This window comes from Vanessa cardui, chromosome 4 (assembly GCF_905220365.1).
Source record: "Vanessa cardui chromosome 4, ilVanCard2.1, whole genome shotgun sequence".
In the NCBI taxonomy this organism is placed as follows: domain Eukaryota; kingdom Metazoa; phylum Arthropoda; class Insecta; order Lepidoptera; family Nymphalidae; genus Vanessa; species Vanessa cardui.
Window position 1 is genome coordinate 15,526,626 of NC_061126.1, and position 11,441 is coordinate 15,538,066.

An 11,441-nucleotide genomic window follows, 5' to 3' on the forward strand; every position below is an offset into this window, starting at 1 on the left:
ATATGTTCTGTTGACAATATTACTATAGATTTTAATAGTCATTAATTCTGTGGTACCCATTAGTTCTTATGGCAGACTGTGACAATCATTCTTTTTAATTCTATAAGTACGCTCTTTACCGCTCTATGGTGTTTCACACGCCCAGGACCCCAGCAAAACCTAAACTAAAGATTGGCTTGACGGCGGGTGGTAGATATCTGCTTCATCATTTCCAGTTCACTTTCCTAAGCAGCTAACTCATTGCACTGACAGTAATATACATGTAATTATAGATAAGTACTAAGCCAAGGACAGGAAAAGAACTATTTGCTCAGTATAAGGACTTCGACGACCTATTATTATAACTCTATGTGTTATTAAGATAAATTGTTCAGAAATTTACTTAATCATATGTACTAAATATTTTAATATTTTGTTTTCGTAAACTTCGATTTTATTTGCGTGAAAATTTACCTTATTCTTATTTCTTAAAGGTAAAGGTTCATCAGAAATATTAAGAAATATCATAAACATATCATGTTACATAATATAATAAGTGTGTCAATAACCTCATTTGAATTATAAAAATTCAACGTTCACTCTAAATGTTAACTTCTTCGCTTATTGTCAATAACTTGTATAATTAGATATATAAGTAAATTAGTCATCATTAGGATGTTATTTATACCTTATTCATTTTTGCATACAACCAATAAAGCCACTAGTGACTCATTGTGTAAACAAACAAAGGAATGCCATGCCAGCCTACATTTTAAGTTTTGTAATGTTATGAAACTACATGATCAGTGAAGAGGGAAAATATTTATTTATATATTCTTTATTGTACCCAATCTTAAAACTAAAAAATAACATTTTTGTTATATAAAAGTTGCATGAGATGCAACAGGCGGCTATTTCTGTTTTTGTAATTTTTTTAAAATATAGCATATAAAAAATTTATACACTTTAGTACTCAGGAATAATGTACCTTTCTACCAGTGTATATTCTTGGAATTGTATCGTTATTTCCAGAGATTAAATCCTACTAACATTATAATTTTAACTATCCCGTTTAGCTAGATACAACATACACATCAACTATTTTCAGTGGATGAGCCAGTAACAAAAGGCTCAAGGAACATTAATTCTTAGGTAGTTAGTTACCTTGGGGGCGCATTGTAGATATCTGTATAAATGGTCATATTTCTTACGGCGCCTATATCTAGAGTGTGTACTTACCATCAGTTGGCATTTCAGCTACTTTTTTTAATGGCATTATATTAACATAAGATTAATAAAATTGTTATTAAGACTTTCTAATAATTACGTAAATTAAATTCAATTGAAATAAATTAATTGCGCCAAATAAACATAAATTTTATTTTAGAAATTTATTTCAATATACTAAATAATATATAAATCGATAGTAACATTGTATGTCGATGTTCTCGTGGAAGAAATTTAATATTACATTTCGAACAAAATAAAATAAACGATAAGAACGCAATGATAACGAAGATTCCCGAGATAAAATGTCAAATAAAACTAATAATATCGTTCACATAATTTGTTTAATAAAACAGTTAAAGTGTAAATCATAAACGTGTTCCATCTTTACTGTTTGGTCGTATGGGCGAGACTCGCCTACCAGTCATTTTTCATATTAGAATACTTTGCCGAGCTTTAAAAACGCACTTTCATATTCTGGTTCCGTTAGTCGAAGGCTTATAATGAAACACGTTTTCGAGTGAAATAGAGATCCAACAGTTCGCTCCTCTAAAACTTCTCTAAATTTTCTTGATCTTGACAATGACGGTTGGGTTGAAACGTGAAATGATCTTTAATGCGAGTATTTACGAGTCATTGATAAGATAGTGAACATCAAACATCTGATTGGTTCCATAAAACCCTTGTTTCGGACTTGCGACACAGTATCACCACTGATTCGGAACGCGATGGACCGCGCGACTGCCTCTGAGTTAGAAAAAATTAACGTAAGTGATCACGAGAATGGGAACGCCAAGAGGAACGGTGAACAAAGGACTTCGAAGACCTATGAAGAAGTACAATCCAGCCATTCGCCCTTTTGGAGACAGGTGCGTTATATAATGTTTGCGTATTTGTAAGGAGGCTGACAGTGATGTGATATACTTAGTTTTCATTCGTTCGTAAACCCTTGAACTCTCCATCTAATAAATAACGCAATACATTTTTTATTGTATTATAAAAATAAATATAGTAAAGTGTATTATTGGGGTCAAATTTAACCGTTCGTGCAAAGGACGTCATATTTTTGAATTAAATTAAAATGATTAATTGTAATCAATTTTATAAAATTCTAATATATTTTTTTAAAAATCTAAAAAACGACTCGTTTCAAAACGAATGTTTTAATTAACTATTCGGACCTTGATTTGATGTTAAATACAAAATAATTAACGAATGAACCGAGTATGCAAGTCAACAACTGCCTCGGGAAGCTGGTTTGAAGTCAACACAAAACGAAAGGTTATATACCGAGCTACTTTTAAATTCTCTTTATATCCTTTGTTCGCATTATACGTATTAAAATACATACGTAATTATTCGCGCGTATAATAATATTTGAATAAATAAAATAAAATGTGTGAAAGTAAATCATAAAAATGATACAATAGGTGATTTAAATTTCAACATATAATTTTATGCTTCTGTTTAAAGATGATGCATTGTGATTTAAACTGATATTAAATATTGTTCTACATTTTAGCGGAAGTGCTATAGCGCGTCATTGCATGAACTTTAACCCCCTATTCTATAATGCTAATTATCACAATTGCTTAGAAAGTTAATTAATTTAATAAACTGTGAATATTGAATTTACACGTAGTTACGTCAGTTGCCTTCTGGCCTTATTTATTTTGAAATGTAAATTATGATAATATAAAACAAGACACATTTGTTCTGATGTTTCAAGTATATACAGTAATTTATAGCGATTTCGATAAACTGTACAGCTTTCAACACTCTCCAATATAATAGTTAATCTTATCGAATTTATCTGTGGAATATTTGTTACAGTTATCCTAAATTTTGCACAAAACTTTAATTTTTTGTATCACGTATATGGAAAGAAATATCTCAATAATAATATCAATTTATTTATATAACCCGACCTTTGTGACAGCGCTGTTCCTTTGTCGTGTGGGTCAGATAAGTGTTCGGAAAAAATGACGTGTTTTGCAATAATAACCTACAAAACTAAACAAAGATAAGACTGTTCTCTACTGGTCTTTGAATATACAGTTAGAACATTCTCCGAAGCTCATTTTCTCTTAAAGACAATTGCAGTAACAGTATCAGTATTTAGGTCTATTAGTCCCACAACTGGACTAAGATCTCCTCTCTCATTGAGAAAAAGAATTGAGGATAATTATACATCTTTGATTCAATACGGGATGAGGGATACACATGTGGTATATTTTAATTTTAATTAGAACCGGTGCAGGTATCCTGACAATGTTTCCTACAAAAGCGAAAGGCGAACACTGTAAACACAAAATAAGCACATAGAAATTCAGTGGAGCTTGCCTAGGTTTGAACCCGCAAACATTGACGCGTGTACACGTTTTAACCATTCCACCATCTCGACTAAAAAACGTGCTCGAAAGTTATAGGCATGATATCAATCAATACCGAACACGAAAAATATATAATAATAGATGATGACTAAATGTGGGCTATGTTTGGATTTGGTTAAATAACAATATTGAATAAATTAAATTGAGTTTGACATTCCAATTTACCATAAACGCCTATGCCAAAATTTTCCACCAATTTTCGTTATCAGATCGCCTATGTATCATTTAAGAAGTGGCCTCTTTGGCTTAGTGGGAAATGAATAGGGATGACGTTTCCCAAGTCTAGAGTTCAAACTTCAGATCGGTCTATGACAAATTATTGAGTTGTTTTTCGTCTTTTTCGTGCCTTCGCTCGTATTTTAGAGGATTGATTGTTTTGTATCAGGCAAAAAAATAGTCTAAGTCCTTCCTTGTAGTTTAAATTTGCTTCACAAAAATTTTCACCAAATTCGCTTCAGTTGTTTGGTCGTGAAAGAGCGTGAGACAGGCAGACACACAGAGTTACTTTGACACTTATAATATTAGTATAGAAGTGTAGATGGAGTTTGTTAGTTGTGATTACATTCTTGGAAGTACCCAATACCGGTTTTGTGGGTTCGCTGTCCCATTGGATTATATACGTGCACAATACCTCTCAAGGGTCTTCGTTGGGATTGACCGACATCACCAAATCGGTCAGGGGAACATAATTTTATACTGTTAAACACTATCTTTGTTTTGGTATGCGAGTTGAAATATTTATTTCCCCACTACAGTATACTACTATACAGATAATTGCAATGCATGCGTCGTGTGTATACAATGTTGGTTTTTTGAACTTTCGTGAATTGTAAACATCTATTAGCAACATATCTGAAAAATTTCTCGCAAAACAAACACATGTATGTTATATAATTAGTAAGCTGATTAAAAGTACTCTTTGACCCTATAGCTTTGGAATTTTATGTTTTACGTAATTAAACTTATATTGTTAAGAGGCAGATTGATGTGATTTTTTTAATATTAACTATTAATCCAGTTGAACAGTTTGACAGTTTATAGATTTGAGACAAACACATGCTTTAAAATGTATTTGTAAGTTGTGTATTTTTGAACTTATTTGCGGCTAAATTCATATCAAGATATATGTGTGTTTATATAATGCTTATTTCCGCCACATTTAATCATTGTGGGTAGCAATAGTAAAATTCTATAATAAAAAAAAACGAAGACTATATAAAATATTTGTAGGATTTATAGTATAGATAATATATTATAGTATAGATAGTATAGGTAATAAGAAGTTTCAGATTAAGAGTTATTTTTTATAACAACCTAGCGACCCGCCCAGTCTTCGCAAGGTTGTAATGCAGATATTGTAAACTGTTTTAAATCTGCAGTATTTTCAGATTACATGCTGTAAAAGGCCATATTTATTTGGATTAAATGCAAACTGTATTTAAAATGGGATAAGGATTCACGCTGTATTGCGTAAAATCTCTTCGTAAATAAGCAATTATTTCTCGTAAAGAGTAAAGGATACAAAATTGTTTTATGTAATGTAGTGATATTGCAATGGAAGTTGGAGTTTTGCAATTTTGATAACCAGTTTAAAGCTATTGCAAAATACTTTTAACAAAATTGGAGACGATTCTAAACAGAACTTGCTTATGATTATCAGATAAATGTCTTGGTGGTACCAATGAGCTGGTACGAGTATCAAGCCTATGTGAGTTGTTTTCCGGTTTGAACTGGTAAAAAGGCTGGCTCAAGGGATAACATCTTGGCTTCCAAGGTAGACAATACATTGGCGATGTAATTCATCAATCCATGAATATTTCTTACAATGCCGATGTCTTTGGCAGTGGTAGTCACTTATATGTCAGAAAAAAATTGTGTCAATGAACTTTTCACGTACAAATTAATAAATTATTGAAATTTGTAGGCAACAATTTTATTTAAATTATACTGTACATCTAATGTATATTACACCAATAACATCCCCATATCTATATAATATTTTAATTTGTGTCCACTAACAGGCCGTGGGAAACTTATTACTATTTTCATAACGATTTATTTAATAACTCAATGAAATATTATAATCACATTTTATTTTAGGTCTAAAGCTGAATTATATTATCTAAAATTAATTAAATATACTTTTCAAAAGAGTTCTAACGTATATTTATTTATTTCTTCTATTCGTAGAATAAGTTATATAATATTCTGAGTCGTGGATGTAAGCGATATCAATTATTTATCACGTTAATTGTTTGACGTGAAGTTAACTAGGATTACATAGGATTTATATAAGGTATTTCTTAAATAATTAAACCGAGTAATGCTTTTTTCCAGGCCTTCATAGCTCTAGGATCGTTTATGCTGTCCTTCAGCGCGGGAGCAACGGCAGGGTTTTCAGCAATCCTCATACCCCAATTGCAGCGTGCTAAGGGGAAACATAAATACTCAACGGAAATGGTCTCGTGGGTGGGTAGGTATTCTTGACACACATTCATAACTTTATGTACACTAAGGTCACTAGTCCAATCACTTTAGATTTTCAATGTGATTATTTTCAAGATGGCTCAGTGGCAAGAACACGAAAATATTACCCGCAAATAGTGGGTTCAAGTTAAAACATACATGACTAGTCTTTTGTGTTAGCTTTAGATTATTTTAATCTTCTTAATTGACAGATGAATAGTGCTCGTAAAAGTATTTGGTTTTGTTGCATAAATATTATGTATTGTAAAAATTTGCAAGTATTTAATGATGTTTTATTATTCTTTCCAGCGGCCATGGCGTCCTTTGCTCTGTTATTCGGGAACATGATATCCGGATATTTAATGGAGAGAATGGGAAGAAGAGCGTCTCAAATATTATTGTCAGTGTTTTACATCGGTGGCTGGACCATCATTGGATTTGCCGGAAACATAAATTTCATACTATTTGGAAGATTCATTACAGGATTCTGTCAAGGTTGGCTCGGTCCATTGGGGCCAGTTTTTGTTGGAGAAATTAGCTCACCGGCTTACAGGGGACTATTTTTAGCCGGTCTCTCCCTGAGTATAGCGTCAGGTGTCTTCATGTCCCACTTGTTTGGTACGTTTTTACATTGGAGTCACGCATCGCTGCTCTGCGGTGCGTTCCCTCTACTTGGATGCATTATACTTTATTTCGCACCAGAATCACCGGCTTGGCTTGCATCTAAGAACGAAATCGACAGATGCGTGCAGGCCTTCCAATGGTACAGGGGTACAAGTCCGGAGATGAAATCGGAACTGGATAAGATGATAGCAGATCAGACTAAGAAGAGAGAAGAGAAAAGCAAATTGGCAACATTAACGGAAAATATTAAAAAACCTGAATTTTGGAAGCCCCTGTGTATAATGATAGTGTTTTTCATAATAACTCAACTGTCAGGGATAAATGTAATCTGCGCTTACACCACCGACATTATGGAAGTGCTCATTGGTGACAGTTCGAACACCTACGCGGCCATGCTGGCGACGGATGTCTTACGAGTGATCGCCTTAGTGATAGCTTGCATTTTATTGAGGAAAAAAGGACGACGACCTCTAGCTATATTCAGCGGTATCTTCACGACCTTGTCTCTGATATTACTCGCAGTGTACTTATTTTTAGTAGAAAAACGTATTATAAGACATATATCTCCATTCATATCCTTAAGTTTAATGGCGATATATATATTCGTATCAAATCTGGGAATATCATTGTTACCTTGGAACATGGTTGGAGAATTATTTGCAACTGAAACAAAGGGCCTGGGATCTGGTATCAGCGTTATGATGACGTCAGTCGCATTCTTCGGAACGATAAAAACTGCGCCCGCTATGTTCCAAGGGATAGGATACGAAGGGACCTATTTGTTTTACGGATTATCAACGTTATTCGGAACAATATTCTTATACTTTTGTCTTCCTGAAACAAAGGGTAAGACATTATTACAAATAGCTGAAGAATTCCGATACGGTGACAGGAGAAAAAGAAAAGATAAGGATTGTGTGAATGTATAATTACAATGTCTGGAGGTCGCGTGTTCAAAAGATTATAATAATATCGAAGTTAATTTGTAACGTCAGTGTGATAGCTATAAGAGAATGCTGCAGTGCAAAGGATTTATCTTAATAAAAAATACCTTTATTGTATTCGATATAAATGGTATTTATGTATGTACGTTTATGTTATTTGGTAATATTGTAATAATTAAGTGACATTGAGATTGTTAATAGAGGTAACTACTTAACCCAGTAAGATAATGTTTTAAATTTAATAGAGGACATCGCAATAAATCGTGTTAAGTATCGTTTAGTATTACGAAATATATACATGGATTTAATAAGGTACTAGTGTTCGTATATCTTTGTGATACGTCTTATCGCTTACGAAATGTTTTGATTGTTTGATTGAAATTGTGTTATAATTTAAATTAATGTCTCGACAGTATCACGACATATATTGCTATAAATTGTTATTAATGATTCGTTTGAATTTACAAGCGGCGTTGTTGTAAGACAAAGTGGATTCGCGTCGCTTCGATGCACCCTAGCTAATAAAAACCTGAGGTCTATTTCACAGTACGTTAAAGACGGACAAGTGGCACGCGTCGCCTCCATATTACACACGTCTTCCTGTTTTGACACGTGTATGTGACCTTTCGAAGTGCACGCCTCTTGATGATTCGCTAACATCTGCGAGACACTATCGGAGAACAGAAATTCCCACGTCGGAAAGCGACATGTTGCCGAAGGAGGCAAAAAATCAGGAAAACATCTGGGGCATGGAAACAGCTATATTTAGATAACCGCAGACCTATGAAAGGAATCGTTATTTATATTTCATATACAATGTAAATTGAAGCGATAAACTTTATAATTTGTTTTTATCTTTGACTAAGCAAATTTTGTATTAAGTCTTTATATCGTAGATTACGCAACGCTGATATAACTGCTGGCGTCAATTATGTTCGGTTTCATATTGTAATAAAAAATGTATTTTGTGATCTCCTTAACAAGCTTGCCATATTACCATACTGTGATATTGCGTCTGACTTTAATGTATTTGCATTTTCTATTGTATATAATTAAGAAAACTTGTACTTCAATGTTCGTTTGAATGAAATGCCAAGGATTTGACAAGACAAGGAAAAGAGGCTAATAATACCGATCTACGGAACTCAAGGCAGAGCGGGGGAGGATTCGGGGAGAGCGTCGAAATTGCCTTTTATTTTCACGTCAAGTAGTTCCTGTGTTTTCATTTGTTTATTATGCACCGCTTGCATATCCCGCCATCGCCGGGCCAGCGATGTTTCGCTCGGAGCGGAACGAATATTTAATAACTCACAATAAGACACGTGGCAGAGCGGAAGTGGCACACGTGCTATCAATTAGAGTTCCATAAAAAATACTAGAATCATTCAAAGGCTCACCCCAGTGGGAGGAGTTGTTAATGTAAAGCAAGATATTATAGAAATATGTATTGATCTATGAAGCTTTTAAACATAAGTTTTATAACAATATATCTTAGACGTAATGCTCAAATAGTTGTTAAAACATAATTGTTAATTTAAGATGTAAAAATAAATTATATTTTTAATAAAGGAAAGATCAATTATACGTTTGTTATAATTAAAATTATTATTATGGAATTTCTCCTCTAGAGATATGGGCGAAGATGGCCCAAATGTAAGGAAACGGTGAAATAAAACTAGCTATAACGGATTTGAATCGCGTATATTAATTATTTTTAACGTCGGGCACGTTACAGCGTTCGTGGTCACGGGTAGACTGTCTACGAAACGTCGGGATGTTAAAAATAATTAATATACGCGATTGAAATCCGTTATAGCTAGTTTTATTTCAATGTGTAATCGCGAAAATTTAAGACAACATTAAGTAAGGAAACGGTGTTAAGATTACGGGTTCAAATCCTTATAATTCATGCCGAGGCCTGCATGAGTCGGCTGTCATTTCCCTACATTAGAGTAGCGTGGTGGGTTAAGTTATATGCATTTTCCTCAAGAGGCAGGCCTTAGCCTAGAAGTATGACATTTTAAAGCAAACCTTGTAAAGTATGTATGAAGTTTATTATATATATAGTATATTATAAAGTATATAAGTTGTGATAAAATACAGTAAACCAATAAAATGAATACTGGTAGTTGGAACGACAGTTTTTAATTTGACAATCAATAAGTAAAGTTAATGCTTTTGTAATGCAAAAGAGGGATTCCGATTTGATTTACTAAAATCTCAGATTATAAAGCAACAGATATAATATTGAATATTGAATTTAAATATTGTAGAGACAGCAATAGGTAGTGCATTTCTAAATGAATTGATTAATTATTTATACTTGATGGTTTGTTATAACGAGCTCCATATTCTTGTTTTGTAATTTGATAGTGTAATAGAAACTAACATAGAGAAACAATAAAAAGAAGTATATTAATGAACTTTTTAACAAGATCCCAATTTTTCGGATTGGTATTCGTTACTATAGTAAAATACCGCAAATATTTTTACCTTTGCCTTCTTTAGTTTAAATAAAAAAAACATTAAATATTAAAGTTAAAATAAAACCATAGATTTCTTAATTGCTATACTATAAACTGATATTTTATATATGTATATGTAATTCTAAAATAGAAGTAGCCTAATGTGGAGTACATTACATTACACATTATTATTATTATTACATAATATAAGACATTATTAATATTATTACATCTGATATCTGCCAGTAACAGTCCCGTTTAAATCGGTCCAGCTGTTCTAGAAAATTTTATTATAATATGTATTGATTGGAAAATGGACCACCTGGGAACTAATATGATGTCCGGTGGACACCGGATCACTCATCTTTCAAGCTGGAACACAACAATGCTAAGTACTCGTATTATTAGAAGTACAAGTATAAAAGGCGATAATAACATTTACATAAAACGTAGCATTGACAACATCAATTTTTTACAAAACTTACATAAGCAATGGCTTGATAGGAAGTAGCGATTATTGTTCGGAAACATTTTTGAGTAATTTAAATTCAGTGACATGTGCCTGACGTGCGGAATCATAGTTGAACTGTGCACGTATATCTGCGTGCACGTGTAACGTTGTTCCGTGATTCCGGTTTCGGTAATGGGGGTATTTTTGTTCGAAGGGAATAATTACTGAAATAGCTATCGTTAATAAATAATACATGTACAACGATTACGATTTTAGATTTATACATTTGACATTCAAATTAAATGTAATGTAAAAAAAAAACTTTATTTTAATTGTTGATTATTTCTTTTATATAGAAATTGTCAATTGTGTATTTTATTAAATACTAGTATTTTAATGTTGTTATCAACTATTATAATAATAGAGCAACAAAAAAATTAAACACTTATTCTATAGATGCTTTATCTCTACAAGTTTTGTTGCAAAATCATATGTTAATTTTTATTGGTAAATATTTTTTTATTGAAATTTCAATCTTTTAATATTCAAATGATCTCACAAAACAACGCATCAGTGGAGACGGAAAAGAAAAAAAAGTAGTTTCATCATAGGGTAAGAGCTCTGGGCCCTTCTGAACATTGTCATAACTGCGACTCGTTTATCTCGCGTTTCCTGGTTGAATCACACATGACTCTCAATTCTATTTTTGTATCTCTTAATTGTTGTCCTTATGCAATACATATGTTCGACTTGTTCTGTAACGTAACTGCGTACGATTTAAACTTCTCGAGATAAACATATGTGTTATCGTCGACTGGCAATCTACTTTTGCTTCACTCACTCAGTGTTTTATCTGTTGTTTGCTTTTGGAGAAAGAATGCTCTATTTACTC

At 32.7% G+C, this 11,441-nt stretch overlaps 1 protein-coding gene across 2 annotated transcripts; it reads left to right on the forward strand.

Moving 5' to 3' along the window:
* Positions 1-1,580: 1,580 nt before the first annotated feature.
* Positions 1,581-9,215, forward strand: LOC124544140 (facilitated trehalose transporter Tret1-like). 2 transcript variants are annotated; one of them, XM_047122595.1, is made up of 3 exons: positions 1,581-2,075; positions 5,937-6,072; positions 6,375-9,215. In XM_047122595.1, exons 1-3 carry the CDS (start codon positions 1,935-1,937, stop codon positions 7,616-7,618), a joined length of 1,521 nt encoding a protein of 506 aa, XP_046978551.1. In that variant the 5' UTR covers positions 1,581-1,934; the 3' UTR covers positions 7,619-9,215. The 2 variants fall into 2 exon arrangements, with proteins under 2 accessions (XP_046978551.1, XP_046978552.1); XM_047122596.1 differs by lacking the exon at positions 1,581-2,075 and having other exon boundaries at positions 5,934-6,068.
* Positions 9,216-11,441: the final 2,226 nt, after the last annotated feature.

Bases quoted from the DNA above. Each gene is read 5' to 3' on its own strand.
- LOC124544140 (XM_047122595.1), top strand. From the start codon at position 1,935: ATGGACCGCGCGACTGCCTCTGAGTTAGAAAAAATTAACGTAAGTGAT. The intron at 2,076-5,936 runs GTGCGTTATATA...GCTTTTTTCCAG, and splicing joins ATTCGCCCTTTTGGAGACAG to GCCTTCATAGCTCTAGGATC. The intron at 6,073-6,374 runs GTAGGTATTCTT...TATTCTTTCCAG, and splicing joins GGAAATGGTCTCGTGGGTGG to CGGCCATGGCGTCCTTTGCT.